Source organism: Cnephaeus nilssonii (assembly GCF_951640355.1).
Source record: "Cnephaeus nilssonii genome assembly, chromosome: 7".
Classification (NCBI taxonomy): domain Eukaryota; kingdom Metazoa; phylum Chordata; class Mammalia; order Chiroptera; family Vespertilionidae; genus Cnephaeus; species Cnephaeus nilssonii.
The window spans coordinates 91,828,153-91,853,727 of NC_137078.1; the positions used below are offsets into that span (position 1 = coordinate 91,828,153).

General features: G+C 53.5%; 1 protein-coding gene across 1 annotated transcript; it reads left to right on the plus strand.

The window, feature by feature from the left end:
- Positions 1-11,224: 11,224 nt before the first annotated feature.
- Positions 11,225-21,554, plus strand: PLA2G2C (phospholipase A2 group IIC; the record flags this gene model as incomplete). Its single annotated transcript, XM_079778189.1, has 4 exons — positions 11,225-11,264; positions 13,109-13,253; positions 14,497-14,600; positions 21,328-21,554. The coding sequence occupies 4 exons, from the start codon at positions 11,225-11,227 to the stop codon at positions 21,495-21,497; spliced, it is 459 nt and encodes a 152-aa protein (XP_079634315.1). The 3' UTR covers positions 21,498-21,554.
- Positions 21,555-25,575: the final 4,021 nt, after the last annotated feature.

Here is a 25,575-nt window from a genome sequence, read left to right on the forward strand (position 1 = left end):
TTGCCCAGGAGAGCCAGGCTCAGCTTCACGCAAGAGCTGAGGGGCAGACCAGCAAACTTCCCCTGCACACCGTTAGAGGGCGTCCCGGCACAGGGGACAGCAGTTAGCGCTGGTCCAGTATTCACTGTGGACGAGCCACCCTTTGTGACCCCCACTTCCCTTTCTCCCTCAGTCCTTTTCCTCTTGACCAATCTGCCCATTGCTTTTCCTTCCTACCGTCTTGTCATTCAGCCTTGCTGAGGTGGCTCTGCACAGATCGCCCAGTGCAGTGTCCCTCCACCCCCCAACCCTTGTCAGTAGGGGCGGAGGGAGAGGAGGGGGCGGCCCCATTGCTGACCCGCCCGTGGGCCAGAACTTACAGGGGCGTCCTCGGGTTCTAGACTAGGCCTCAGCAAACCTCTTCTGTAAATGGGCAGATAGTAAACATTTTCAGACTGTCTGTCACAAGTACCCAACTCCGCCCTTTTGGCGTGAAAGCTGGCACAGACGGTATGCAAATGAACGGGTGTGGCTGTATTTAAATAAACCTTCATGTGCGGACACAGAAATTTGAATTTCAGATAGCTCTCATGTGACACAGAATAGTATTCTTCTTTTGATTCCCCCCCCCCCCCCCCAACCACTTAAAAGTCTAAAAACTCTTCTTGGATCACGAGCCACACAAAAACGTGGTCACGGTGGCCGGATTTGGCCCACAGGCCGTCATGAACAAACGCTGTCCTAGACCAATTGCGAAGGGGACGCTGGGCGCATGCTAATCCGATAGACAGGTGCGCCAGAAAGGCGGAGCCACTTCCCTGGGGTCACAGCCAGCGAGCGGCCGCGCCTGAAACAGAACCCAGGTCTGTGACACGGGTCCTGTTTTGAGACCCAGCACTGACCACATTCTGTCTCTTGCTGTTAACGCTCCTGTCTCCCCAGCTACCTCGCAAACACTTAGAGGGCCCCGTATGTGTCTCTGACCCCTGGGGTGCTCAGGAGTGCCTGCGAAAGCTCACAGGAGCAGGGTGCCCACGCACGGTGGGAGGCGAGAGCATTTCCCATTGTGCTGGCCCGCAACCGCCAAATCAGGTTTTCCCTTCTTTCCTGGCCATCTTGGTGGCCCTTTCACTAGCACGGTTACAGCCGCCTCCTCCTGCTGGTCCCCGGTCACATCTTCCCAGGACACTGCTAGGTCTTGGGCTCCTGCCTCCCTCCGAATCCTGGCCACCACTGTGACTGCTGTTCTCTCCGCCCACAGGCTGACCAGCCCCCTACAGACCTGGCAACTTCCCGGTGCCTCGTGGCCCCTAAGCAGCAGCATGTTTGGGTGCATAGGACACGGGCCCTGGAGTCCTAAGACCAGGGTTCTATTTCAGGCTCTGTCTCGAGCTGGCGATGTGACCACAGGCCGTGGCTCCATCTTGCGAGTATGTCACTTTCCTCATCGATGGAATGAGCTATATGACCCTGAAGGCATTATTTAAATAACTCTGGATCAGCCTCTTTATCTGAAACATGAAGCTAGTAGCATGAAATAATGTAGGTAAGGCCGTGACCACCGGGCTTGGTGCAAAGTGAAGATTTAATTAAGTGATTAAGGGGTTTTTTTGCTTTTGGTTTCTTGTTGGTTTCGTGCTTTTATTATTTTAGGTCCAAATGCCTTGCCTGTTGCTTCAGGGCTCTTCCCCGGGGTGTAGTCATCTTGAACCAGCTGGGTGAATCGGGGGACTCGTGCCTGCCCCGCCCACTGCGCAGAAATGCCAGAAGGTGGATTTCAGTGGGCTACCACCTATTGACATTGCCTCAACAATATGAGATCAATGCTTTCTAATAAATCCCTCCTAACTCCATGCTCTAATCTTAAACACCTCAACTTCACTTACTCCAAGCTGCCCTCATCACGAAACCCTGAGCAACCGAGTACGTTCTGTGGGCGCTGCCACTGTTGCCTGATTTTAGGGAGTCTCCTCTTCCTTTCCATTAAAACCACAACCGGACAAAACATGCTATCCCTGGATTTTCCTGAAGTCCTACTCAGTGCAAAGTCTTGAGCAAAGCTACCCTCTCTCTCTCTCTCTCTCTACTTAACAGCCTCTGTCTTTTCTCCATTCTGCTCACAGACCCAGTCTTCAAAACACCCCCATTTTCCACTTCTCACTCGTCTTTCACACCCAATCTGGCGGCTGGGAGTTCAGGAGCCTTCTCCTTGGCATCAAAACAGCCTGCCCGTCTCCATAATTTAATCTATTTTCTGATCAACTGTGAAGAATGTGTTGGGGTTTTTTTTCCCCCCTTTTAGTTTAGTTCTAACGTCTTTCACTTGTAATTAAGCAATTCTGCACTTTAACTCAGGGCAGCGTGAGGCGGTCATAATTGTCCAACTGTTCTGCCAAAGATAAGCTCAACAGGCACATCACTCCCCCTCTCTGCCCACCCTCCCCCTTGCGGAATGGCTATTAATTTGCCACAGCTTCCACGGAGTTATCACAGGCTTGGCTTCCAGCTCCCACACATGCCCGGGGAAGGTTTTACTGTCAGGGAGCTTGGTAACTTAGAAACCTCTTCCTTAACAACTTGGACGAGCAGAGTCATGCATCCGCCCGGGCGCTCTGCTGGATTATTTTTAACAGTAAAGCTGGAGTCTGTGCATGCACTTTCTATACCTCTTGGCACCATATAATTATCCATGTTCAGGGGGTGTCATAGTCAAGATACGCTGGTCATAAGCTTCCATGACTGCGAGCTATCTCAGAGCACAACCTCAGTTGTGACTAATGCCTCTAAGCCCACTCATGGTTATTTAGAGACTAACACCTCCTTCAGGTAAAACCATTCCATCGAACCTGCTTTCGTAACCCACTGCCTCCTCCCAAGTGCAGGGACCATCTGCTACGTGGCGGGAACACCAACTCTCCCCGGCATCGAGAACATGGAGAGGGGAGGTGGGGCAAGCAGGTGTGTGGGGACCGGGGCCAACTTCATGCCTTTATGTTCACACCTTGGGTCCAGAACCGCTGCCTGCCCCACTCAGTCAAGAAAGGCTTGCGTGGCGCCCGTCATTATCCCTGCTCGGCTCATTTCACCACCACTAGGCCTGGCAGACACAACCACAAAGTGACTTGACAAGATCTAGGCGTAGGCATCCATCAAGCTGCCGGCTGAAATCGGCAAGTGGCCTGTTTCCTTAAACATACCGTCTGGCCCAGAGGCCTGCTAGGAGTCAGGAAACAAACACAGTGAACGGCTTCCAAGGAGCTGCCAAAAGGGCAGGTGCGCATTCCTTAAGATTAGTCGCCAAGTCAACCAGAAAGGAGGAAACCGCGACAGGGAGAAGCTGTCGCCACATTCCTGCTTTCCCAGGGCCCGCCTCCCACCCGCCACAGGGTCAGACCACCCTCTTGCACTCACAGCCCAAATCTAAATCGACGGTAAGTGCAATAAAACATGACCACCCACATACCGTCTGCTGGGATGTACTGAGGGTGCATACATGTGAATCGGTCTTTTAAAAATATTTATCAGTTAATACTATCCCCCTGCCAATTCCCACCCCTCCTCGCGATGCTTTCAGGGTGACACCGCTCAGAAGAACCAGCAGGAGATGGCAGTTGGCCGGAGCATGAGAAAGCTTTGGGACCATTCCCAGTTCTCACCAGGGCTCATGACTGGAATACACTGTCCTGCGCAGAGTGCCACGTGTAAAAGGGGGCGTGGAGAGATTGGACCACAAGCCACCAAGTGATCAAAGGTTTGGAAAAGGAATTGGGAGCGACTCCCAGGGGAATGGGTAGGTGGAGGGGGACAGCTCCATTGTCCCCAAGAACTGGCAGCTCCACAGGGAAACCAGCCTCAGCAGCTGGAAGAGGGGTCGGGGAGGGGCCAGAAAGAACCTGTAGAAAGTGAGAGCTGACTAGGGTGAAAGAGCACTGGTCTGGGGGAGGCTCAGAGCTGGTTCCGGTCTCTCCATGTGACGGGATGTCCTTTTGTCCCTCTGGATCTGTGTCCTGTCTGTCCTGCCCAACCAGGAGGGCATGGCCCAACGGTTCCCTAGGCCCCTCGGCTGCCGCAGAGCCCCGGAGTTGTCCTATTCCAGCAACGGTGAGCTCTGGCCGGGCTGGCTTTGGCACTGGGGAGTAGCCCCCACTCTCAGGGCCCCTGTCCTATCTCCCAGGGTTCGCTAAGTCCGGCTTGGGGCGTCCCGCCTGGGCGACGTGTTGGGGGTCGGGTCTGGCCTCCCCCCGGTCCCTTTCAAGCCGCAGGGGGCTGTGCGCGGACTCTCTGGGCCAGCGGGGGCCATGCTCACCTCGCCTCTCCGCTCCATCCGCGCAGTCCCGGGCTCTGTCCCGCTGGTAAACAGCCCCGGTCTCCCGGGCAACCGAGCTGGTGGGGGGCCACGTGCTTCCGGTCTGGCCCCGGAATAGGCCAGGCCCTGATGAGGGGGTGAAGTGGGTGGGGGCCAGGTGCAGGGCGGAGGCGGGGTAGGCGGACCTGGCAGACCGCACCTGCCTCCCTGCCTGGTTCCCATCTCCGCGGAGAGCGCCTGGCTCTGCCCTGGGCTGGCGGTGCGGAGCAGCCCGCCTCTAGCCCCGGTTTGTGACCTTGGGTCAGGCCTGACCCTGCCAGTGTCCCCAGTTTTTAGATGAAGCTGCTGCACTCACTGATTTCTGGTGACCCTAGAATCTGAGTGGCTGCTGCACTTGTCTGCCTTAGCTGTCCTCGGAGCAACTCTTTCAATACCAGATCCCCGACCTCCTCATTTCCACATCCCATCTGGGACCTTGTTTTCAACGACATTGACACTTGCTTTGGCCTTCCTGATCGTGACCTCTTACACTTCCAGCAACTCCTACTGCGTTTGTCTTTCCACATCATCCAGGCTCCCGCCCATTGCCCTCTCTGCTTTCTTCCTGCCTAACAACCTGCTCCTTCCCTGGTCCTCAGCCAGTTTTCTTGCAAGAATCCTCTAGGCCCTGTCTGCGGTCTCTCCATTCCTCCCACTCGCCGAAACCTCAGTCAGCCCACTGACACCTGGGTACCGAAGAGATCTTGACCAGCCCCATTACATTGAATAATGGAATGGTCTCCAACCCCGACTAAAGCCTCAACCCACGCAGAAGTCATTCCACTTTCCCCAGCTCAGTGCTGTCTCCTTTCTGCTGCCTGGCTATTTCAAACCTGTTCTCTCTCCAGAAAGCTCCCACCTCTCTCCTTCCCTCCTCCCACTCAGAAGGCAAACTTACTTCTCTCTTCAGAGAGACAATAGAAGCCATCAGGTGGAACTGTTCTCAGCTTTCTGCCATCAGCCCTACCAACTTGTCTACTTTTCTCTCCCTGCTTTCCCCTCTCCCTCCTGTTTCAATGCAGGGGATCCATCCTCTGAGTCTGTCCAAAACTGACTGCTCCTCCAGGACTTCCCGGAAGCCTGTTCTCTGTCACGGGCCACACGAATGCACACCCTCACCACCATGCAGGACGTTGCTTCTGCTGTCCCCTCTGCTTAGAAGATTCTTCTCCAAGCTCCCCAACCCCCTCCTTCCTTTCCTCTACCTAACGCTCACGTACCCTTCAGAACTCAGTGGGTGAAGTCGTCTTTCTTCCACGATGAAATGAAGATAGCTTCAGAAGGAGTCCTAACGGGGCTGTGGTCTGCCAGGCACTGTTCTAGACTCTTGGAATATGCAGGTGAATAACTTAGTGACTATCATATTCAAAGGTAATGTTAGTAGATATTCAAGAACCATATCAGAGGAGAGAATTGGGATTCATTACCCAGCATGGTGGCAAAGTATTTGCTATATGAGCATGACTCCAACCCTCCTCGAGATGTTTACATTGGGCCGAGAAGACCCCCAGAGAGTGACAAATCAGATGATTTTCAATACAGTTGGAGCCAAGTGTGGAAGAGCCGGCACAGGCTGGACATGGTTACGTGCTAAGCGCTTGGCACCGACAGAAGGTCTTTGGGCTGCGAAGGAGGTAATCATTTCAGCAGGGGTGTTTCTGCCCATCTCAGGAAGCGCCTCAAGTGGGAGGTGAGGGCCTGGGCTGGGGCTGGGCAGACTTCCTGCTATGGTCACCTCATCACCCATCCTGGACACTCAGGGAGGGATCTGAGGCCCCAAGAAGGTGCAGGAGGTGGCAGCTTTAGGAGCTGATAAAGGTTTGCCACTCGGGGCTGGTGGCTCCTTTCCTGTATATGATTCTGTCAGAAATAGCTAAGCAATGCGCTTCAGCCCGGCAACACCCACCCAGGAAAGATTAAAGTGAATTCTTCATCAGCTATTTTAATATCACCTAAGAATTATGCAATCTTTTCGAGAATCAAATTGGCTTCTCGCCCCCTTTGAGTGTGCGTGCGTGCGTGTGTGTGTGTGTGTGTGTGCGCGCCCACGCGGGCAGGCAGTGAAATGGTGCTTGTGCCTAGGCCTGTTTAATATTTGCAGTGTCTTTTGCTTCCTGGTGTCATGTAATGCACAGCATGAAATGAGAGGGAGGCTGGAGGGAAGGAAAGGCAGCTGGCCAGGCGATTGCTGTGCCTGCCTGCTCTTTAAGGAGAGAGCTGCCTCTGCTGCCTCTCTCTCCCGGCTTTCTTTAAAGAAGGTGTCCGCAAAGGACGGACCCTGTAGTGCACACCTGCCAAGTGGGTTCTCAGTCACGTGGCCAGAGGTCACCGCCATGCTGGCTCCGTGTGGACTCTCTCTCCTTCCCAGCCATGGTTCCCGCGACGCCCCCGCTCTCTCCCTGAGCTCCAGCCAACTGGTTTCCCAAAGGGAAACCCGGGCCCTCGGGTTTTTCACCTCTAGGGTCTTTGCTCATGCCTACCCCACCCTGCTCCCTTCCTTGAAGTTAATCCAAATTTGCTGATCCCTTCGAGGCTCATCTTAAAAGTCACCTCTTTCATGCAGGCTTTTCTGGAACACCTTCTCTCTCTTCAAACCTCGTGGGCCTTTTCGGGTCCCTTTTGGTCCAGTAGAACATGCCCAACCAAGATGGCGCTGTGCATCCTCACCATGAGATTAGCTCCTCTCATCTTCATGCCCGGCACTTCATCTGTATCCACCGATGGGACCGTCACAGGTGTTGCAGGCATGGACTCTGTGGTCAAGTTTGAATCTTGGCTGCACCACTTGCTAGCTGAGAACCTGGGGTAACTGGTTTAACTTCTCTGGGCCTCCGTTTGCACATCTGTAGAATGGAGATGATAAGAATAGGGTTGCTGTAAGAATAGGGTTGCTGTGTGGAGATGATAAAAATAGGTGCTTGGCAAATGAGAATTCAGTTAATAATGATGGTGATGCCAACCCCATGGCTGGCTTTCCCCTTGAGAGATCTAGCAAGCCACCAGTTGGTATCCCCCCAAGGATATCTGGCTGCTTGCAGTCTCAATGACCTCCCCCCGGGCTGGGCTGAGGCAGGAGCTTCTGTGCTTTTCACCTTTGCAGTCCCTGGCAAAATGAAACCTTTTCTGGGTGACACAAAGTCCGTAATGGTGCTCCAGGAACAACACTGTTGATGTGGCTAGAGCCATCTGCCCCTATACTCAATGTCCCCAGGCTCCCAGGCTTTATCAGTTATCGTTTTAAGCATTTCTTTCTCTCCTTTGCCTCCCTGCTAAGAGGAGCCACTCGACCTACATCCCCATTTAACTTCCGTGTCTGAGCAAAGAGAGGCTGATGATGCATTGCTAGAACGGTGTCTGAGAGGAGAGTGTTGTAGCAGCTGCTTGGATGCTTGGTCATTGGTTGTGTTCTCAGTGTTTTGGATAGGTACGGCCCGTTGCTCGGTGACCCACAGGTAAACAGGAGAACTGCCAAGGGGGAGGGGTGCCACCTTTGGAATCAGACACACCTGGGTTAAGTTCTGGCTCCATCAGTTTGCAGGGCAAAGCACCTAACCTCTGCCCAGCTCTATTTCCTTATCAATAAACTGGGGTTGATTTTCTGTGCCCCCTCGGGACTATTCCAAGTGGATTCAATCAGATAATCCAATGGTGCGCAGCCTTATGCTGGTCCTCAGTAGGTTGTGGTTTTGTTTTTATTTCTGTAACTTGAAGTATGATTGTACTCTGATCATCCATTCATTCATTCCCCAAATATTTATTTACTGCCCATCTCTCTGCCTAGTTTCCTTATCTGCAGAATGAGGAAAATAATAGTACTTACCTAGCTGGGGGTTGTGAGGATGTAATGAGTAGATATGTGTGAAGTGCTCAGAAACTGTACAAGGTGTAAAACGAGCGTGATGCAAATGTTACCCACCCTTACCGTTATTGCTGATTTGTCCTTGGCACTGTGCTACTTAGACTCTAGGATAAAGAGATGAACAAATTGGAATGAGCCTTGACTTGCAGATCTTTCAGGCTCCTTCCTCCTTATCTTCTCCATGGGGAAAAGGCCAACCTACGTTTTATCACTGTCTATGTAAGATGAATTGATGGGTCTGAGAGGGTAGCTCTTAAGCACCTGCCAACTTGCTGACTGTTGCCCTAGAGGCTGGCATAGGAGGCCATGCATGCTCCCTACTACGCTTTCGCCCTTCATCAAGTCTGTAGGCCTCCTGGTTTTGTTTCAGCACAATTCAAAACTCCAACAATGATTCGTCAGATGGAGAGAACCATGTCTGTCCTGCCTAAGTCACTGCTGTGAAGGTCAGTGTCTGTGAAAATGCTGTGTGACCTTCAAAATGCTACACAAACAAGAGGTCTAGTCAGGGGTCTGGTGAGGTGCAAAAAGCACTGGGTGGCGTCAGTGACCAGAGGTTAAGCCCTGCCACTTGGTAGCTATGTGGATCTTTTCAGGTCACTTCTCGCTGTGCCCTGGTTTCTCAACTGTCAGATGGGTGGGGTTGTAGAGGAGTATATAGGAGCAGAATGCAAATTTAAGGTAATTCCAGGCCCCCTCAAATGCCACCTCCTTATGGAGGTGAATTCACTTTTCCTACCTCTGAGCTCAAAGGCATTTATTGTACAATCCATAGAGCAATGCTCATCACTCTACCCAGGCTTAGATTGGCCTCCCTGGACACAGATGCTGGGACGGAGAAGTGCATTGCTGGGGGACAACCAGGAGACACACCAGCCGCGAAGTGAGCAAGGCAAGACTGGGGAGAGAGAGGAAGAAGCTGATCCAACAGAGGGAGAAGCTGACTCACAGAGGGAGAAGCTGACCCACAGAGGGAGAAGCTGACCCACAGAGGGAGAAGCTGACCCACAGAGGGCACTTGCTGAGGCCTCAGCTTGTCTTCTGGGGAGCTCTGGAGCTGTCCTGAAGGAGGCAAGGGACGGCCCTTTAAATCATCACCTGAGCTAGGCATTGGCGAGGGGTTACTTCTACCCCCTCACCAGGAGGGGTCATAACCTTGAACCAGACAGTTCCCTACAGCAGAGGCATTTCTCAGGGAGTGGGAGTGTCAGGGGCAGGTCCCAGCCCTGAAAAGATTGGGCTAAGCATTCCAGAAACAATGGAGAACCAAACACAGAATTTCTCCCCACATCGGGCTTTTGGTCTGTATTTACCCACTTGGTCTCTCCAACCAGCTCAGCAGCCTTGCTTGGGCCAGAATCCTATGCCACTAGAAAAGCACATAGTTGGTGCTCAATAAGAGTCTGTGCTGTTTCCTTGCCATCACCTGCTCATTTGAAAATGTCAGCCCCTTCCTCATGGACTAAACCATCACACAATTATTTTTTAAGACTCAAAAGAGAAAAAGGAAGCCAGCCCGTAGAGCTGGAACGTCCTGCAGAGTATTTGCGATGAAAGCTGTTTGGGACCAGGCCTGGCCAAGGCCTGCAGCGCCCACCAGAATTTTGCCGAAGAGGGCAAGAATAGCAGACTCTGATTCCCGCCCCGGCTCCACAGCAGGACCCTCGTTTAGGAGTTTTCCTGGCAAACCTCGCCACGAAGTGTAAGTGTAGGTCTGCACCTGCCAAGTCCTCTAGGCCCGTGGTCGGCAAACTGCGGCTCGCCAGCCACATGCGGCTCTTTGGCCCCTTGAGTGTGGCTCTTCCACAAAATACCACGGCCTGGGCGAGTCTATGTTGAAGAAGTGGCGTTAGAAGAAGTTTAAGTTTAAAAAATTTGGCTCTCAAAAGAAATTTCAATCGTTGTACTGTTGATATTTGGCTCTGCTGACTAATGAGTTTGCTGACCACTGCTCTAGGCTCACCCGAGCCATTGTTCGTACTCCTGGTGCTGACGTTATCAGACTTAGCTTGATTTATGATGGGCGCACAGAGACCACTTGTACTTAAAGAGAGCTGTTGACTGATCAGGGGGCTCCCTGTGACGAAGTGGGACACTGAGCCCCCATTCTCTCTGCTGTCCTGTGGGAAGGTTGCTGAGTGTGGGCACCATCACCACTGCTAATAGCAATAGGAAGGGCGTGTCTACCTGTCGCTGCATTTGATAATACAAAGCAGGTTTACTGCATTATTTCAGTTGGTCCCCATGAGTCTGTGCTGTCAGGGGCCTTGGGAGAGCAAGGACGTTGTTCAAACTCTTTGGGCCTCCGTTTCTCCATCTCTAAAATGATGGTGAAGCTGCTCAAGGTTTTCTGAGGATTAAATAATGGAATACCCAGGGAGCCTTCAAAGAAAACAGCACCGGCATTTGGTAATTTCTTCATAAATGTTGGAGATGATCCATAGGCATTTTTAGTCTCACTTTAAGGAGAGGAAACCTAGGGGCTAAGTTTATGAATAAGATACCTGGGCATCAAGGAAGGTAAACGTGTGTGTGTGTGTGTGTGTGTGTGTGTGTGTGTGTGTGTGTGTCTGGGGGTGGGGGGTTATCTACCTTGCAAACAGGGCTAGACTTTCCCAAGCTGGATCTCCGTCATGGACCACATACATGCCTTTAAACTTGGGAATGGAAGAAATTCCAACTCCTCAAGAGAAAAAGAAAAAGAAAAAACAAGATGAAGGGATAGTGTTGCCAAAGAAAGACATGTTTAAAAACCACAAAACTTGCGCTTTTTAAACAACTGGAGCCTTCTTTATCTTTATATTTAGGTCTCACTACCAGAAAGAGTATCATGTTTAGAGATGGTTAGGTTTAAAGAGCTCTCTCTGCTCTGGGCTCTCCTCTGAGGCCTTCCAACGTCGGCCCTGCAGATGGGGTTTGGCCCCCACATGGACTCCCCTCATTTGGTCATTTCCTCCCCGAACAGGCTCTCACCTAGCCGCCCCCTGGCGACCGGAGGAAGCTGTGATCGCGGCGCCTCGGACCCCCTGGTCCCCTCGGGAATGAAGGTCCTCGGGGTGCTCGTGGTCTTCACATCCTGCTGTAAGTAGGGAGCAGCGGGCGAGTTCCGGGGCGCTGTCCCCCCGCCTGTGTGTCTGTGTCTGTGGGGCGGTCCCTCCTGAGGTGAAACTCTTCGACTCTTGGATTAGTTGTATAAAGATTTGTCTAAATCTGTTTTCCTATCTGTTTCAGCGGTGGAGCAATAACTTTTGGGTCCCTAAGTCAAAAATGTCAAAATGGGGTTCTCATTTTTCTCTTAGCGGTGGACTTTACAGTTTTCAAGATCATGGTGTGGGGGGGCCATGTGCCAGCAGTGCCACTTCCGCACCCCGTGGTGTGCCCAGAAGGTTCTGGCCTCTCTGTGGGGGCCGTTTGGACAGCAGTGACCACCCCCAGGCTTTGGCCCCTCTTGGTGCGTTGTGACAAGATATCCAAAATCTCAGTATGAGATGGGAAGGCTCCTGGGAAAATTTCCCCAAACCCTCTCACTCTGTTTTTCTTCTTCAAGTTCATGCTTTATTTTTATGGCAAAATTAAGATATGCATGTAATTAAAAAGTAAAATAAGTGAGTAGAGAGTAACAAAATAAAGACCCCTCTCATGCCTCCCAGACCCCAAGCCTTTTCCTACACCCAGATCAACCATTTGTAAGAGTTAGGTATCTATCCTCCAAGACTTTGCACACACATATTTAACACATTTTAACAGAAAAATTAGGCCTGTGCCTCATAAAAGAGAATAATACAGCATAAAAGTGAAAATGCATCCTGGAATATATAAAATAAAATGTTGCCTGTTTTTCTCTCCACTTACTTCCTCAATCCCATTGCCTAGAGGTATTGCTACTAAAAGTAGTATGTTTTTGCCCGGCTGGTGTGGTTCAGTGGTTGAGCATTGACCTATGAACCGGGGGTGGGGAGGAGGGGGGTGGGGGGACGTGTCACAGTTTGATTCCCGGTCGGGGCACATGCCCGGGTTGCGGGCTTGATCCCCAGTGGAGGGCGTGCAGGAGACAGCTGATCAATTATTCTCTCTCATCATTGATGTTTCTATCTCACTAACCCTCTCCCTTCCTCTCTGAAATCAATAATAATAAAATAAAAAAATTTTAAAGTAGTATGTTTTCAAGACATCATATAGTTTATATCCCCTGTCAGTGGCTATGTGGGTAGTTTCCTTATTATTATTATTATTATTATTATTGATAAGAGAGAAACATCGATGTGAGAGAGAAACATCCATCACTTGCTTCCCACATCCGCCCTGACCAGGGATTGAACCGCAGCCTGGGTATGTGTGCTCTGACCGGGAATCAAACCCGCCACCGTTTGGTGTACAGGATGACGCTCCACCCAAGTGAGCCACGCTAGGCAGGGCAGATATCACAGATAATGCTGCAGCAAACACACACATATATATTTCCCTTGACTTCTGTAAGCATTTTTTAGAAGTAAAAATTGCTGGGTCCATGTGTATTTGCCATTTGGCAAAATGGATGAGGTTATCTTTCCTGCTTAAGTCTTTTGCTTCTTCTGTGAGATTGTAAATGCTCTATGATATGTGTAGGGATTGGCATTTCTGGCCTTGAACTTTCCCCGTTAATGTTGAACATCAGGCCTGAGGACGTTTCTGCGGTGGGTGGAAGGAGGGGGTTACTTTGGGGGAAGACTGTAGTTGTCAATGTTCTCAACATCACGGAAACTGGGTTCCCATCCTGGACAAGCAAGAAGCCAGCTGTGCCCTGCGGTAGATCTGATCCTGTCTCCTTCCCCATGAAAGGGGCCGATGGTCCCAGCGTGCCGATGCGCCACGCGCAGGGGCTCCTCATTCCCCGAATGCCAGGCTCTCGTGGCATTGTTTCCTCTTCCTGGTTTTCTCCTTGGCAGTGGTAGCCCCCACCCACAGCAGCTTCTGGCAGTTTCAGAGGATGGTCAAGCACATCACAGGGCGGAGTGCCTTCTTCTCCTACTATGGATACGGCTGCTACTGTGGGCTCGGGGGCAAGGGGACCCCCGTGGACGACACTGACAGGTGAGTGCAGACGCGCCAAGGCCTCCCGCATTTCATTTGCTTTGAAATCTGTTTGAAGGAGGGCGTGTATCAGGGCTCCCGCAATGCAAGTAACAGAAACCAGTTCAGGTGAGGGTGAGAAAAAAGCGGAATGGGAATTGGAGGGAGAACTAACTCAAGGTGCGGAAGATCAGGGCCAGCTTCCTGCACGTGTGGCCCGTGCCGCATTCCCAAGGACCTGCACCATCTGGAAATCCCTGTGTTTTCATTTGGCACCAGGCCTTGCAAATTACGGAGTCAGGCCTGCTCAGAGTTCTAGGAACATTTTCAATTCTCACGGCAAACGTGGCCTTCTCTCAGCTCCCCAGTTTTTAGGATTATGGGCGCAGCAAGACTGACCCACTGTCTCCCAATCCTAATTCCGTATTCCAGGAGAGAGAATCCGAGGACCAGTTTGGAAAAGTCAGGATTTGGACAAGAATTTGCCTGTTTTAAAGTCTGGGCCCTTTGAAGTTCTGTGCCCTCCTTGTCCAAGTTCAAAGGCAGATGAGAAATAAGACTATTAGCCAAAGATGACCGGTGGCTGAGAGCCTGCTTGTGGGCAGGGACGGGGAGAGGGGAAGACTGAAGTGTCTGGCCCAGGGCATCAGCAGAAGTACTTCCTTTTCCACGTCTTAGATCCGTCCCAGGTCTCTGCATCCCTGCCCCTTCTACACTGGTTGAAGAAGTGAGCTACCCCCCAGCTTTTTCCTCACCTCAAATGTCCTCCCTTTCTGCCCCCCTCAAGCCCCCGCCTCGTCACTCTGAGCACCATGAAAGCAAGCACTAAAGCATTATGTGTTTTTGCTGACAACTGCCTCCTCAGTGCTTGGCATAGAGTAGGTGCTCATAAAAAATCATTACATGAATGAATGAGTACACAGAACTACAGTTGAGTCCGGAGCTGCCATTTTCCACTGTGTCCTTTTGGGAAATTCACCTCCGAATCTCATTTCCTCCCCCTGTGAAATGGGGACAGTGAGGGCACTTCCTAGGGTTAGTGTGAGGAGCTAATGGGCTAGGTACCGGACAGGGCTCGCTAATGGTGAGCGTTACTTATATTATTTTTAATATTATCATTCGTTTACCTCCTTATCTTCAGCGCCTTCCTGTCCCGGGGGGGAGGAGGCAGGTGAGTCCTTGGCACCAAGGGCCTCCAGCTGACACCCCCCGCGCCCAGGGCCCACCCACGGTAAAGCCCCTCCCCCTCTGGTCTGGCCCCCAGGTGCTGCCTGGCCCACGACTGCTGCTATGAGAAGCTGAAGCAGCTGGGCTGCCAGCCCTTGCTGAGCAGCTACCAGTTCCACGTCGTCAACAGCACCGTGGTCTGTGAGTAGCCTCTCTGTGGGGAATGTCTTTGAACCTGAGCCTTCCCTTAATGTCCGCCTCCTCGTGGACCCAGAGAACATTTAGGGAGCGAGACTTTTCCAAGTGCTTTGAGATGCAAGTGGCAAGTCCGAGAACCAGAGCTTCCTGGGAGTCCTTGCTGGGTTCCTCCTGGTGGCTCCCGCCCTCGGCTACACCCAGCGCCCTCTGGGAGCGCGGAGCCAGTGCGTGTAGTAATGCGCTCAACACGCAGTTGTTGACTTGAGCTTATGTTGGCTTTTGCAATTTCCTCCTTACATCTGTCGTGAGTTAACGAAGCAGCTCAGCTGTCTTTCAGTGGAACAGATATAGGGTAAGGGGTATGGCATGCCAAGCACTGTGATAGGTGCCATGGGCAACGCACAAGTAAATAGGAGGGTCGAGGGAAGGGAATTCACATGTCGTCGAGGCCATTCAAGGAGGAGGGCAAGTTCTGAGTGTCCAGCACGTGGGGAGGGGCCCTGATCTCTCGGGGGATGTGCTGGGGCTGCTGGGGCGTGGCTGTGTGTAGGGCAAGTTCAGTCTAAAGAGCAGCACCCTGGGAAGCCCTGGGCCATAGCCTCCTCGTGAATGCCACTCCCTGTGTGACCTCCCCTGCGCGTGTGCGACACGCCTCCTCCTTGGCCTGTGGAGTAGCAGGACCCCTTTCCTTCCCTTGCGTGTTTCTTCACAGCTGTGAGTGTGTCTTCAAGTTCGTGTCTCCTCCTGAGGTCAGGGAACCCCTATCTCTCTTGCCCTCATCTCCCCACTTATAGGGCGTGTTCAGTACCCCCACCCAGAGTTCTGGCTCAGGACACACCGAGATGGACTGAGACTGTGCAGTCTCCCCAGTCCCGGTGGTGAGACATGAAGCGCAGTGGGCTGGGAGCTCAGACCCCTGCCGCGGGAGGGCCAGCTTCAGTTCCGTCTGCTTCTGGGCCTCCACAGCACCTGACCAGGCACATGGTCCATGGGGAGAGAACCCCCTTTTTTCCATGTGAGTTTAAGGAGACTTCTTGTGTAGGAGCTGTCTGGCCATGACCACCCTCAGGCCTAAAGCAAAGTGTCCCTTCTGTGAGACCCCAAGGTCATGTCCAAGGAGATGGGAAGGGATTGGGCCTCATGCAAGGGCAGGGGAGGGGGAGCGGGAGAAGGTTGCCCCCAAAGTATTGTTGGCTGTGGCCTCTGATGCCCTCTGGAGGCCAGACCAAGTTTCTGACCACCTCCTCCCACCCCTCTAGGCCCCACCTAGGGATGTAGGGCAGGGCTGGGGAGAAGCCTGGCAGCTGGTTGGTGAGGGAGGGGCACACCACAAAGATGCCCCCCAGCTCTTTTCTCAGCCTGGCTCGCTGTCGTGCTGTCTGTCTTCTCACTGGTTTCTCCTCGCCTCTTTTCATCTTGATCTTACCATCTGTCATGTCAAGTGTTATCTCAAATGGCTGGAAAGGCATCAGTTTTAGAGAAAATGTACTCAAGGAGCCCTCTCCTCTGATGTCCCGATAAAGAGGGAAAATGGAACGTCAGTAGCTGCAAAGGACCCCCCCGTGCCCCCGCCCCCCATCCCATCAGTCCCAGGCCTAGACCACGCCTCTTCCCTGGGCTGCTGTGGGCTGGCTGTGCCCACGAGGGCTGGCCTGGGCACTCCACACCTGGGGAAGCTCCCTTAGCAACCCTCTCCGCCTCCTGTGTGGGGATCCGAGCCACAGCCCAGGACCCCAGGAGGCGGAGGAGAGAGAGGAGAGTGACTGGGAATGGAGGCTGGAGCCCCAGGTGGTGGCATGCCGAACTGTCCTCTGCTTGGCACATGCTGAGTGGTGACAGGAGGTACAGGCAGGGGCTGGGAGCTGGACAGTTGTTCCTGAAACTCGATCAGGGCTCCCAGAGGACAGAGCCCTGCTCAGAGAATTCTCATGCAGGGACACTTCCCTGTCACCACCAGGATGTCAGCATCCCCCTCCTCAGCTGACCAGCCAGTGAGTACCAGGCTGACCCCGTCGCGTCCTTACCCCACCTTGCCAAGGCCCTGATTCCTGGGACAGGGCCGAGACCTGGGCCATCTGGGTTCTAATCCAGGGTCTGTTGCTATAGGTGCTGAGACCTTAAGGGAGACCCATGGACCTTCATTCACTTGCACTGTGCCAGGGACCAGGGGCACTGAGCAAGGTCGCCTCGGGCCCTGCTCTCTTGGTATTCTCTGGGGCTGAAGGCGCCCTTAGGGACCATCCAGACCAACCCTTCATCGTAGTGACAGGGAGGCTGAGGCCCAGGGAGGAGAAAGGCTTGATCCAAGCCACAGGCAGGGTTATAATACCTGAGTCCTGGGTTTCCCCAGGCTCTGGAACACACTGCCTGGCCTGGGTTTTCTGGCCTCCATCTCCTCATCCATAAAATAGGAATAACAACAACAGCGTCTGTGACAGCACCTGGAACCCCCATGACAAACCTTTGAGGTGGGCATTATTCTCCCCATTATCCAGGAGGACCCTGAGGCTCAGAGAGGTTAAGTGAGATGGCCAAGGTCACACAGCCAGGGAAAGGAAAGTTGGGCTTTGGACCCAGGTCCTCTGACCCCAGAGCTGGTGCTCCTGCCTCACACTGCCCTCCCCAGTGGCAGGGGGCTGTCGGGAGGGTGATGGGTGCACTTGATGGGAGACCACACAAATGCGTCTTGCTGTCTGCAGCACACGCATCAGGATGCCCAGCCCTGGCCCAGGGGGCAAAGAAAGGCCGATGCCCCAGATCTTTCTGTTCTAGCTCTGGGTGCCCGGCTGAGAGGCCCAGGGAGAGCAATGCTTTGGAGCTAGGCAGAGCTGGGTCCGAATCGCAGCTTCACCCCGTCTGGCTGGATAATTGCAAAACCACCTGGGCCTTGGGCTCCTCATCTGTACAATGGAGCCGATAATATGCACTTCCTGAGGTCCCTGTAAGGAGTGCTCTGGCCCATAGCAGGTGCCCTTCCTTTTAGAAGTTGCTTTTTTCATCTCCATCTTCTTTTCCCCTTTACTTTGTGGGATTTTCTCTATTACTATGGAGAGACTTCTTTGAAGCATCTCCTTGAGCTAAAGCCATGGAACCTCTATAGAATAAAAGCACCCCCCCCCCAACCCCAGTTACACTGCAGTTCAAAGAGCTGCCCTCCAAGGGTTAATCGCTCCCCAGCCTCCAGTTCTGAAATCCTGCCCCCAAGCCCAGTCCCAGGTTGCCTAGCAACCAGTGGCTGCTCTGGGATGCAGTTGGAGAGCCGGGGAGGGAAAGGAGAAAAACGGCTTGCTCTGTCCATGTCTCTAAATGTCACTAGGAGATCAGTGCAGAGATAGGCCTGTAACCAGAGCCCTGGGGCTGATTTGCCCTGCGGTTATCCCTCCTTTGAGTGGGCTTACATAAGTACTTGGCATTTGCAAGGGACTTGAAGATCAGCCCTGGTGACAGCCCCTTCACCCACACATGCATGCATATGTTGTGCAAGGAGGACCCTAGCCGTGGGAGGCAGAGACCAGAGACCAGTTGCAGCCAAGGGGACTTCTCCCTCTGCCAAAGGGGGAACGGTGAACTTGGCAGCCATTGGGATGTGTTGTTTGCAAAGGTCTTCCTCCTTTACTACTGAGTTAATTCCTCACCACCCTTCCACTCCCCGACACATCACCATTTTTCTCTCCTAGCAATTGTCTCCACCTGAAATTCTCTCGTTGACTTTTGCGTCAACTATCCCCCCAATAGCATGTGAGTTCCTGGAGAGCAGGGAGCAAGTGTGTCTTGTTTGGGGACACTCATTCTCAGAGTCCATGGAGAAGGATGCCCCTGGAGCTGTGTGCACTTTGGGGTCTGCTCACTCAGACCTGTACCCCCAGATCCTAGACAAAGGCCAGACATATGGTAGAAATCAATCCCTGCTTGTTCGATGAGTGAATGAATGAAGAAGCATTCGTCTATGCAGGTATGCTTGGCCCCATGTGAAAGCTGAGGAACAGGCTTGGAGAGAAGCACCCGGACCTTAGAGCATGCGGGCAGCAGGTTAGGACCGAGAACCTGGCTTCCTGATCCCTGGGATGGGCTCCTTTCGCTGCCCCACAGGTCGCATAAGTCCAGCCAGTGAGGCAGCAGCAGGAGTGATGGCATGTTGACGCATGCTCAGGGCGGAAGGCCTGCAATGATAAGATCAGCTCCCTGCCTGGAAAGAGCTTGCCTTTAAGGAGGGAGACAGATCATAAAATAGTCCGAAGTAAAGGTACATTCAGGCAGTGACAAGTGCTACGAAGCATCTAAAACAAGGCAACGAGGTAAAGAATGGCGAAGGCAGGGGGAGGAAGGATGGCCACTTTAGGTGGCTGAGGAGGACCTCTCTAAGGACGTGGCATTTGGCCAGGGCGGGGTCGGCGGGGGGGAGCAGAGGAGACAGGAAGGAGGGGAGGGGAGGGGAGGCGTGGGGGACAGGGCAAGGAGCTCACCTTCCACTTCTGTTGCAGGGGAAGCTGCTGGATCCTTTGAGGCAGGGAGTGGTCTGCACTCGTTTTGCTTTAGAAAGATCACTGTGGCCACTGCAGAGAAGTTGGGGAGCCAGGGGAGAAAAGGGGGAACTGTTCATGGACTGTTGCAGTAGCACTAGAGAGTCGCCACAGCTTGGATCAGGGTGACGATGTGGAGGCGAAGAGAAGTGTCAGGTGCTGGGTGTGTTGTGGAGGTAAATTGACAGGACCTGAGGATGGGTTGGACGTGGGGCGGGAAGGAAAGAGGCTGAACCGAGGTTCTCGGCCTGAGCAGCCGTGGAGAACGGTGTCATCTTCTGGGCTTGTGCAGGTGGGGGAAGAGCAGACTCCAGAGACACAGCAAGCGCTTGTCATGCGCCATGCGGGGTTCGAGATGCCTGTCAGACAACAAGAGGGACGTCGAGTGGACACGAGTGTATTGGAGTCTAGAGCTCGAGGGAGCCCTCTGGGCTGGGCTGAGAGCAGGAGAGTCGTCAGTGCTCAGATGGTACTTAAAGCCCTGAGACTGAACAGGAGCGCCCAGGGAGAGGACTCAGAGACCGGGCAGAGGCCTGGTGCAGGCATCAGAGGCCTGGCAGGCGGCCTGGTGAGCCCCGGGCAGGAATGTGGATCTTCTTGCTCTGTCTCATTTGTGAAAGCGTATTTCACGGAATGAGAGACTATCCTGAGCTGTCAGTTCCATGTTTCCCTTAAAAGAGAGAGTAAAACTGGGTGGGGTTATCTAGAAAGAGAAATCTGTGCCTTACCATCCCCCTTCTCTCTCTCTCTCTCTCTCTCTCTCTCTCTCTCTCTCTCTCTCTCTCTCATACACACACACACACACACACACACACACACACACACACACACACACACACACACACACAACACTACAGCTCTGACTAATAAACAGAAGATCTCCATCTAGCGATGAATTCAGCCAAAGGGCAGACACTTGATCCCAAAGGCCCATGGAGGCTTTGTTCATTTAGTCAACAACTGTTTGTTGAGTACCTACTCTGCGCCAGCATTTATTCTGAATGCCGGGGACCCTGCGGTGGACAGGACAGACAAAGCCCCAGCCTCACAGAGCTCACACTCTGTTGAGGAGAGGCAGACACAAGCAAGTAAATAAATAAGAGAAGTACCAGGTATGAAAATACAGCCAATGAAATAAGCAGGATGTGAGGGAGAGTGGCTGGAGAGAGCCTCAGGTCGGGTGGTCACCGAGAGCTCTCTGACGAGGGCAGATCTGACCAAGACCCAAAGGATGGGGATGGATCTAGCCACTTGAAGATCCCGGAGAGAACTGTTTTAGACAAAGAGGACAGCGAGTGGCAAGGCCCTGGGACCAGACAGAGCAAGACACGTGCCATAGAGAGACCGGTGAGCCTGGAGAAGAGGGACAGTGGCAGAGCGAGGGACAGTGAGGATGGAGGGGTTGGCGAGGGCCGGATCAGGGCAAGCCTGCTTTGAAGTCCGTGGCAAGGATTTGGAATGTCTTCCCCCAATAGTGGGAACCCACAGCAGGGCTTTAAGCAGGAGAGTGACCCTAATCCAGGCTCCATTTGAAGAAGGTTCCTGCTTGTTTCCTTCCATTGGGGGGGGGGGGGGGAAAGGGGGGGAAAGAGCTGGTGATGACAGGGATTGGGATGGTGGCTGAGAAGAAGGAGAGAAGCGGGCAGCGTGTGACATTTTAAACACGAGGACATCGATGGAACTTGCTGGTGGACTAGATGTGAAAAGTCAGAGGAGGGGAGGGACCAAGGTTGACTGCTAGCTTTCCGGCTGGAGTAGGAGGTGATGCCATTTACCGAGCCCGGAGTGTGGGAGAAGGCGGGCTTGGTGGGCGGAGGGAGCGCTTACAGTGTGAATTCACTTTGGGCATCTTAAGTTGTTGATGCCTAAGAGGTCCACGCGAGATGTCAAGCAAGGGGTTGGAAATATGAGATGAGTTTTGAGGAAATGGGTCCATTACCTTGGCCCAGGTGCACCAACTCAGGGTGCCCCTCCATGCAGCCCCCACTCCCCCACGTCTCTTGTTTCCTTCTAGACTGCTCCTTACGCCAGTACTTGTGACATGTCCAGGTGTGATCCGGCCTTGGGTCCGAAGGAAAAGGACTCCAAGTGACTTCCCTTTTCTGTTTTCAACCCCTGACCCCTTACAGCGAGCTCTCTATTTTCCAAACCTTAGACCCAAACCCCGGGCGTGAGCTGGGAGCTCCCAGTGACCCTCTGTCTCTCCGCAGGTGAGTGTGCCCCCGGTCCTGGTGGCGGCTGCCTCTGTGGGCTGAGGGCCTGCGAGTGCGACAAGCGATCTGCATACTGCTTCAAAGAGAACCTGCCCACCTACGAGAGAAACTTCAAGCAGTTCTTCCTGAGCCGGCCCCGCTGTGGCAGGCGTAAACTCCAGTGCTAGGGGGGCACGGGAAACCTTGTCCGTCAGCATCTGCTCTAGGATCGCTTCCGGGAAGCCCTCTCCCATCATCCCAACAGGCTCCGATCCCTGCAGCTCACCCGCCAGCATCCAGCTGGGGGGTACTCCTTTGTCATTCAGCACCAGAGGGCTGGAGAACAAAGACAAAATCCTGGCATTCAATGGAGGGAGACAGACCATAGTGTATACACAAATCAGTGACACATTCCCATGGCAGGAGGGGGTGGGAGGCAATGAAACAAGATGACAGTGTAGAGAGACGTCCCCAACACCCACCCTGGGAAGTTCCCAGGAGGGAAGAGGCCCCAGGATCTTCCCTAAAGTCTCCCTCCCGCCCTCCTCCCCCCCCCAGATCAGGATGCAGGGTGGACTTGGGGAATGGGCCCACAGTCCACATCTAGCTGTGAGCAGAGCAAGGTCTCGGCACACACGCCATGGACCCTTGAGGCACACTCGGAGCTTGTCTCTCATTGGCTCGTGTTCTGCCTTCCGAAAAGGCTCAGGGGAGAGAAAATTGATGCCATTGTCACCTCTCAGTAGGCAGAGCATGAGAGCATCAACAAGCGGCACCAGTGTTCTCGCCTCTCTGTACCCTCACCTCTCACGATGCGACACTCTGCTTTTCCCATCACAAAGTAGAGTGTTTTCCCCACCCCTTGAATCTGAACTCTGAACTGGGCTTGTGACTTTCATTGGTCGATAGGATGTAGTGGGACTGATGGTCTGCCAGTTCCCCAGTCTAGGCGTTAGGTCTAGTGCATTAGACTCTCTCAGGATCCCTGCCTCCGCCATGAGAAAAAGCCTGGCTGGCCTGCCGGAGGCTGGGAGCCCACCTGGACCAGAGTCATCAGCCCCGTCGTCTCCACTGAGTCCTCAGACACGTGAGAATGTTTGGTGAAGTTCAGCAAAGCCAACCCATAGCTGACCACAGACACACTCGGGAATCTAGCCAAGACCAAACAGCCACCCGGCTGAGCCCAGGCCGAATTGCCAACTCGCAGAATCGTGAGCTAAATAAAGGCTGCTGTTTTAAGTCACTCGGTTTGGTGTGGCTTGCTATGCAGCATAGCTTACTGCGTAATCGGTCTTCATTCACTGAGACTCGTGGGTTCCCAGCACTGTGCTGTGCCTGGAGCCCTAGAAACATTGGGGCATGGTCCCTGCCCCTTACCTGGTAGGTTGGGAGGAGGAAGGCCTTGCTCATGGAATGATGGGGAATACACAGAGGGACATGATCACTCAGTCACCCAACAAACATTTATTGAGCTCCTACTCTGGGCCATGCATAGTGTTGGGCAGTAGGAATTCAGAGATTTAAAATAAACATACAAAATCAGGTCTGGGAGAACTTTAGGAGCCATAGCAGTTATTAGAAGTTCAAGGTCAAAAACATCATTGGTATGAAGACAGAAAGGAAAGCCCAAGGCGGGTGGTCTGCAGAGGGCTCCTCGGCTCTACCTGATTCAGCTCACACGGTCACTGTCACGGTCACGTGGAAAATTGGTCTGTTCTTCCCATTTGCTCTGCCCGCATGTGCTGTAGTAATTGCTGAAGGGAAACTTGAGGTTCATGGCATCAGAGCGGGTCTTCAAGGTCTCTGAGCAAAGTGGTTGCAGAAGGGCAGGTGTGGAACCAGGGGGCCGGGCCCCAGCCAGGCACCTCCCTCCTTGGGGGTTCCTGATTACAGCAGAGTCCAGCTCAGGACCGAATGTGTCTGGCCATCTGCCACAAAGGAGGAAGAGGGACCAGGGCGGGGCTCGGCATGGAGGACAGGGGTTCTAGTGAGGGACCCAGGCCGTCCTCTCCTCCTGGCTCACCTCCTGATCTATAAGCAGAGGACATGGGCCTGTGACGGTATCCAGGCCCACTCAGTGTCGCTGCCCCAACTCTGGGAGGAGCGAGGTGGGGCCTCCTCCATCTTTGCCCCCCTCCCCAGGCCAAAAACCTGTGTGCTTAATTCTTGATCTCATATCTCACATCCCACATCCAATCTGTTGGCACGATCTTCAAAATGCATCTGCATCCTTTATTTATAAAATACTTCAGTAAAACATACACATTAAAAAATAAAACGAGAAGGAAAAATCTAGAATTTGACCACTTCTCACTACCTTCAGGGCTGCGGTCTTGGTCTGAGCCACCATCACCTCGTGCCTGAGTTACTACAACTGCCCCTCTCGTTCTCTCTGTTCCGCTGTCCTCAGCCCAGTGTCTGGCATCCGACCCTGTCCCTCCTCTCCTCACCCCACCCAAGGCTCCCACTCCCCTCTGAGTGCCCTGATGTCCCCCATGATCATTTCCACCACCCCTTCACTCCACCTCCTGTACCCCCTCTGTCTCTCCCTCCACCCGGCCTCCATGCCGCTCCTGAAGGCACGAGGGACGCTCCCTCCTGAGGACCTGCCCCGCTGTTCCCTCTGCCTGGAAGGTACTTCCCACAGGACTCACCCCCTCCTCCTTCAAGTCTTTGCTGGAACCTTCCTAAGGCTTATGCTGACCACCCTTCTTAATACAGCTCTCTCCCCACTGTCACTTCCCATCTCTTTGACCTGCCCTCTCAGTCTTCTCTGCCATGTGAGGCGCTGTATACATTCACTGACAGCCATTGTTCATTGTCTGTCTACTCACTAGAATATCAGCTCACGAGGGCAAGGACCTTTGTCCCCCTTTTTTTTTAAAAAAAAATCACTGATGTATGTGTTAAATGACACGAGGTCAGGAGAGAATGTGGAATGTGAAGGAATTGCAAGTAGCCCAGCGTGGGGAGCATGGGCTGTGGGGGTGGTTGTTAGAGGGAGAGAAAGAGATGAGGTGGGCAGGGCCGGGCCAGGGAGAGCCTGTGGTCACGCGGAGAAGTCTGGGAGCAGGGTGTCCAATGTTGTGAGCAACCCACCGCTCTCCACCTGTGGGAACGTGGGCAGCTCAACCTCCTTTAGCCCCAGTGTCCTCGTGGGCAAATCCGTGGCTGGTGGGAGGCTGTGCGTGGCCATCGCAGGGACTTGGGCAAACCTGTGGCTGGTGGGAGGCTGTGCGTGGCCATCGCAGGGACTTGGGCAAACCCGTGGCTGGTGGGAGGCTGTGCGTGGCCATTGCAGGGACTCGGTAACGTTCATTCCCTTCACCACTCGGCACTGTTGTTGGAAGAGCTCTGTGATGGACAGGGGACCGACGTGGAAGGTGGATGTCTTTACAACAGCCTCTGTTTGACTGGCCATGATGCTTGCTGTCTGGCTGAAGCCATCAGCCAGTCCTGGAGGTGGAGCGGTCGTCACACCCTCTACCAAGGGCCTGCTGGGGACTGTGCCCCACAGGGAGTGGTGTTGCTGCTTTAGGATGTCTGTGTGCTGAGTGTGGGTCAGCTGTGGCTGGTGGAGCCGCTGTCCCCCATTCCCACTCCTGGGGTGTCTGCGGAACTGTGAAGGGCATGGGGACCAGCAGGTGTGGGACTGTGGCCTATGGCAGTGTGAGTGTGGCTGCAGGCCCTAGAGGGGGCGGCAGGCTGGGGTGGCAGGGACTGAGGTGACTGGGTTTTTGGGACAGTGCGTGAATGGTGGCTCGTGGGATAGGCCAGGCATTATTGAGCTCACTAAGGAGCAGAGTCACATCCAGATGTGAGAACAAAGAGAATGGATGGAGTGTGGCCCCAGGTGCTGAGAGGGGAGAAGGTGAGTCCAGACTGTCCCCCAAGCCTCAGTACTGAGGAGCCTCCAGGTACTGAGCCTGACCTTGTCCAGGCCCAGGGCTCCCTTCATCCACAGAATACGCGGCCCATCTTCAGGCAGATGCTGTTAACATCCCAGGGTACTGAGCTCAAGGCCGCACAGCTGGCATGTGGCAGAGCGGGGGACTTGAGCCCAGCACTGACGCTCCCGCCCTGAGATTCTCCTCCACAGGCTTGTCCCAGAGGGAATCCAGTCTTGGAGAGAGGAGGGTGAGGCAGTATAACTGAGGAGGCTGCTCCAAGGGCTTAAATATGCCCTGGTTCTGGCTAAGCCACTGAATTGTTGTGTGGTTTCATTCATCCATTCATACATCTACTGCACGAATATCCAGTGTGTGA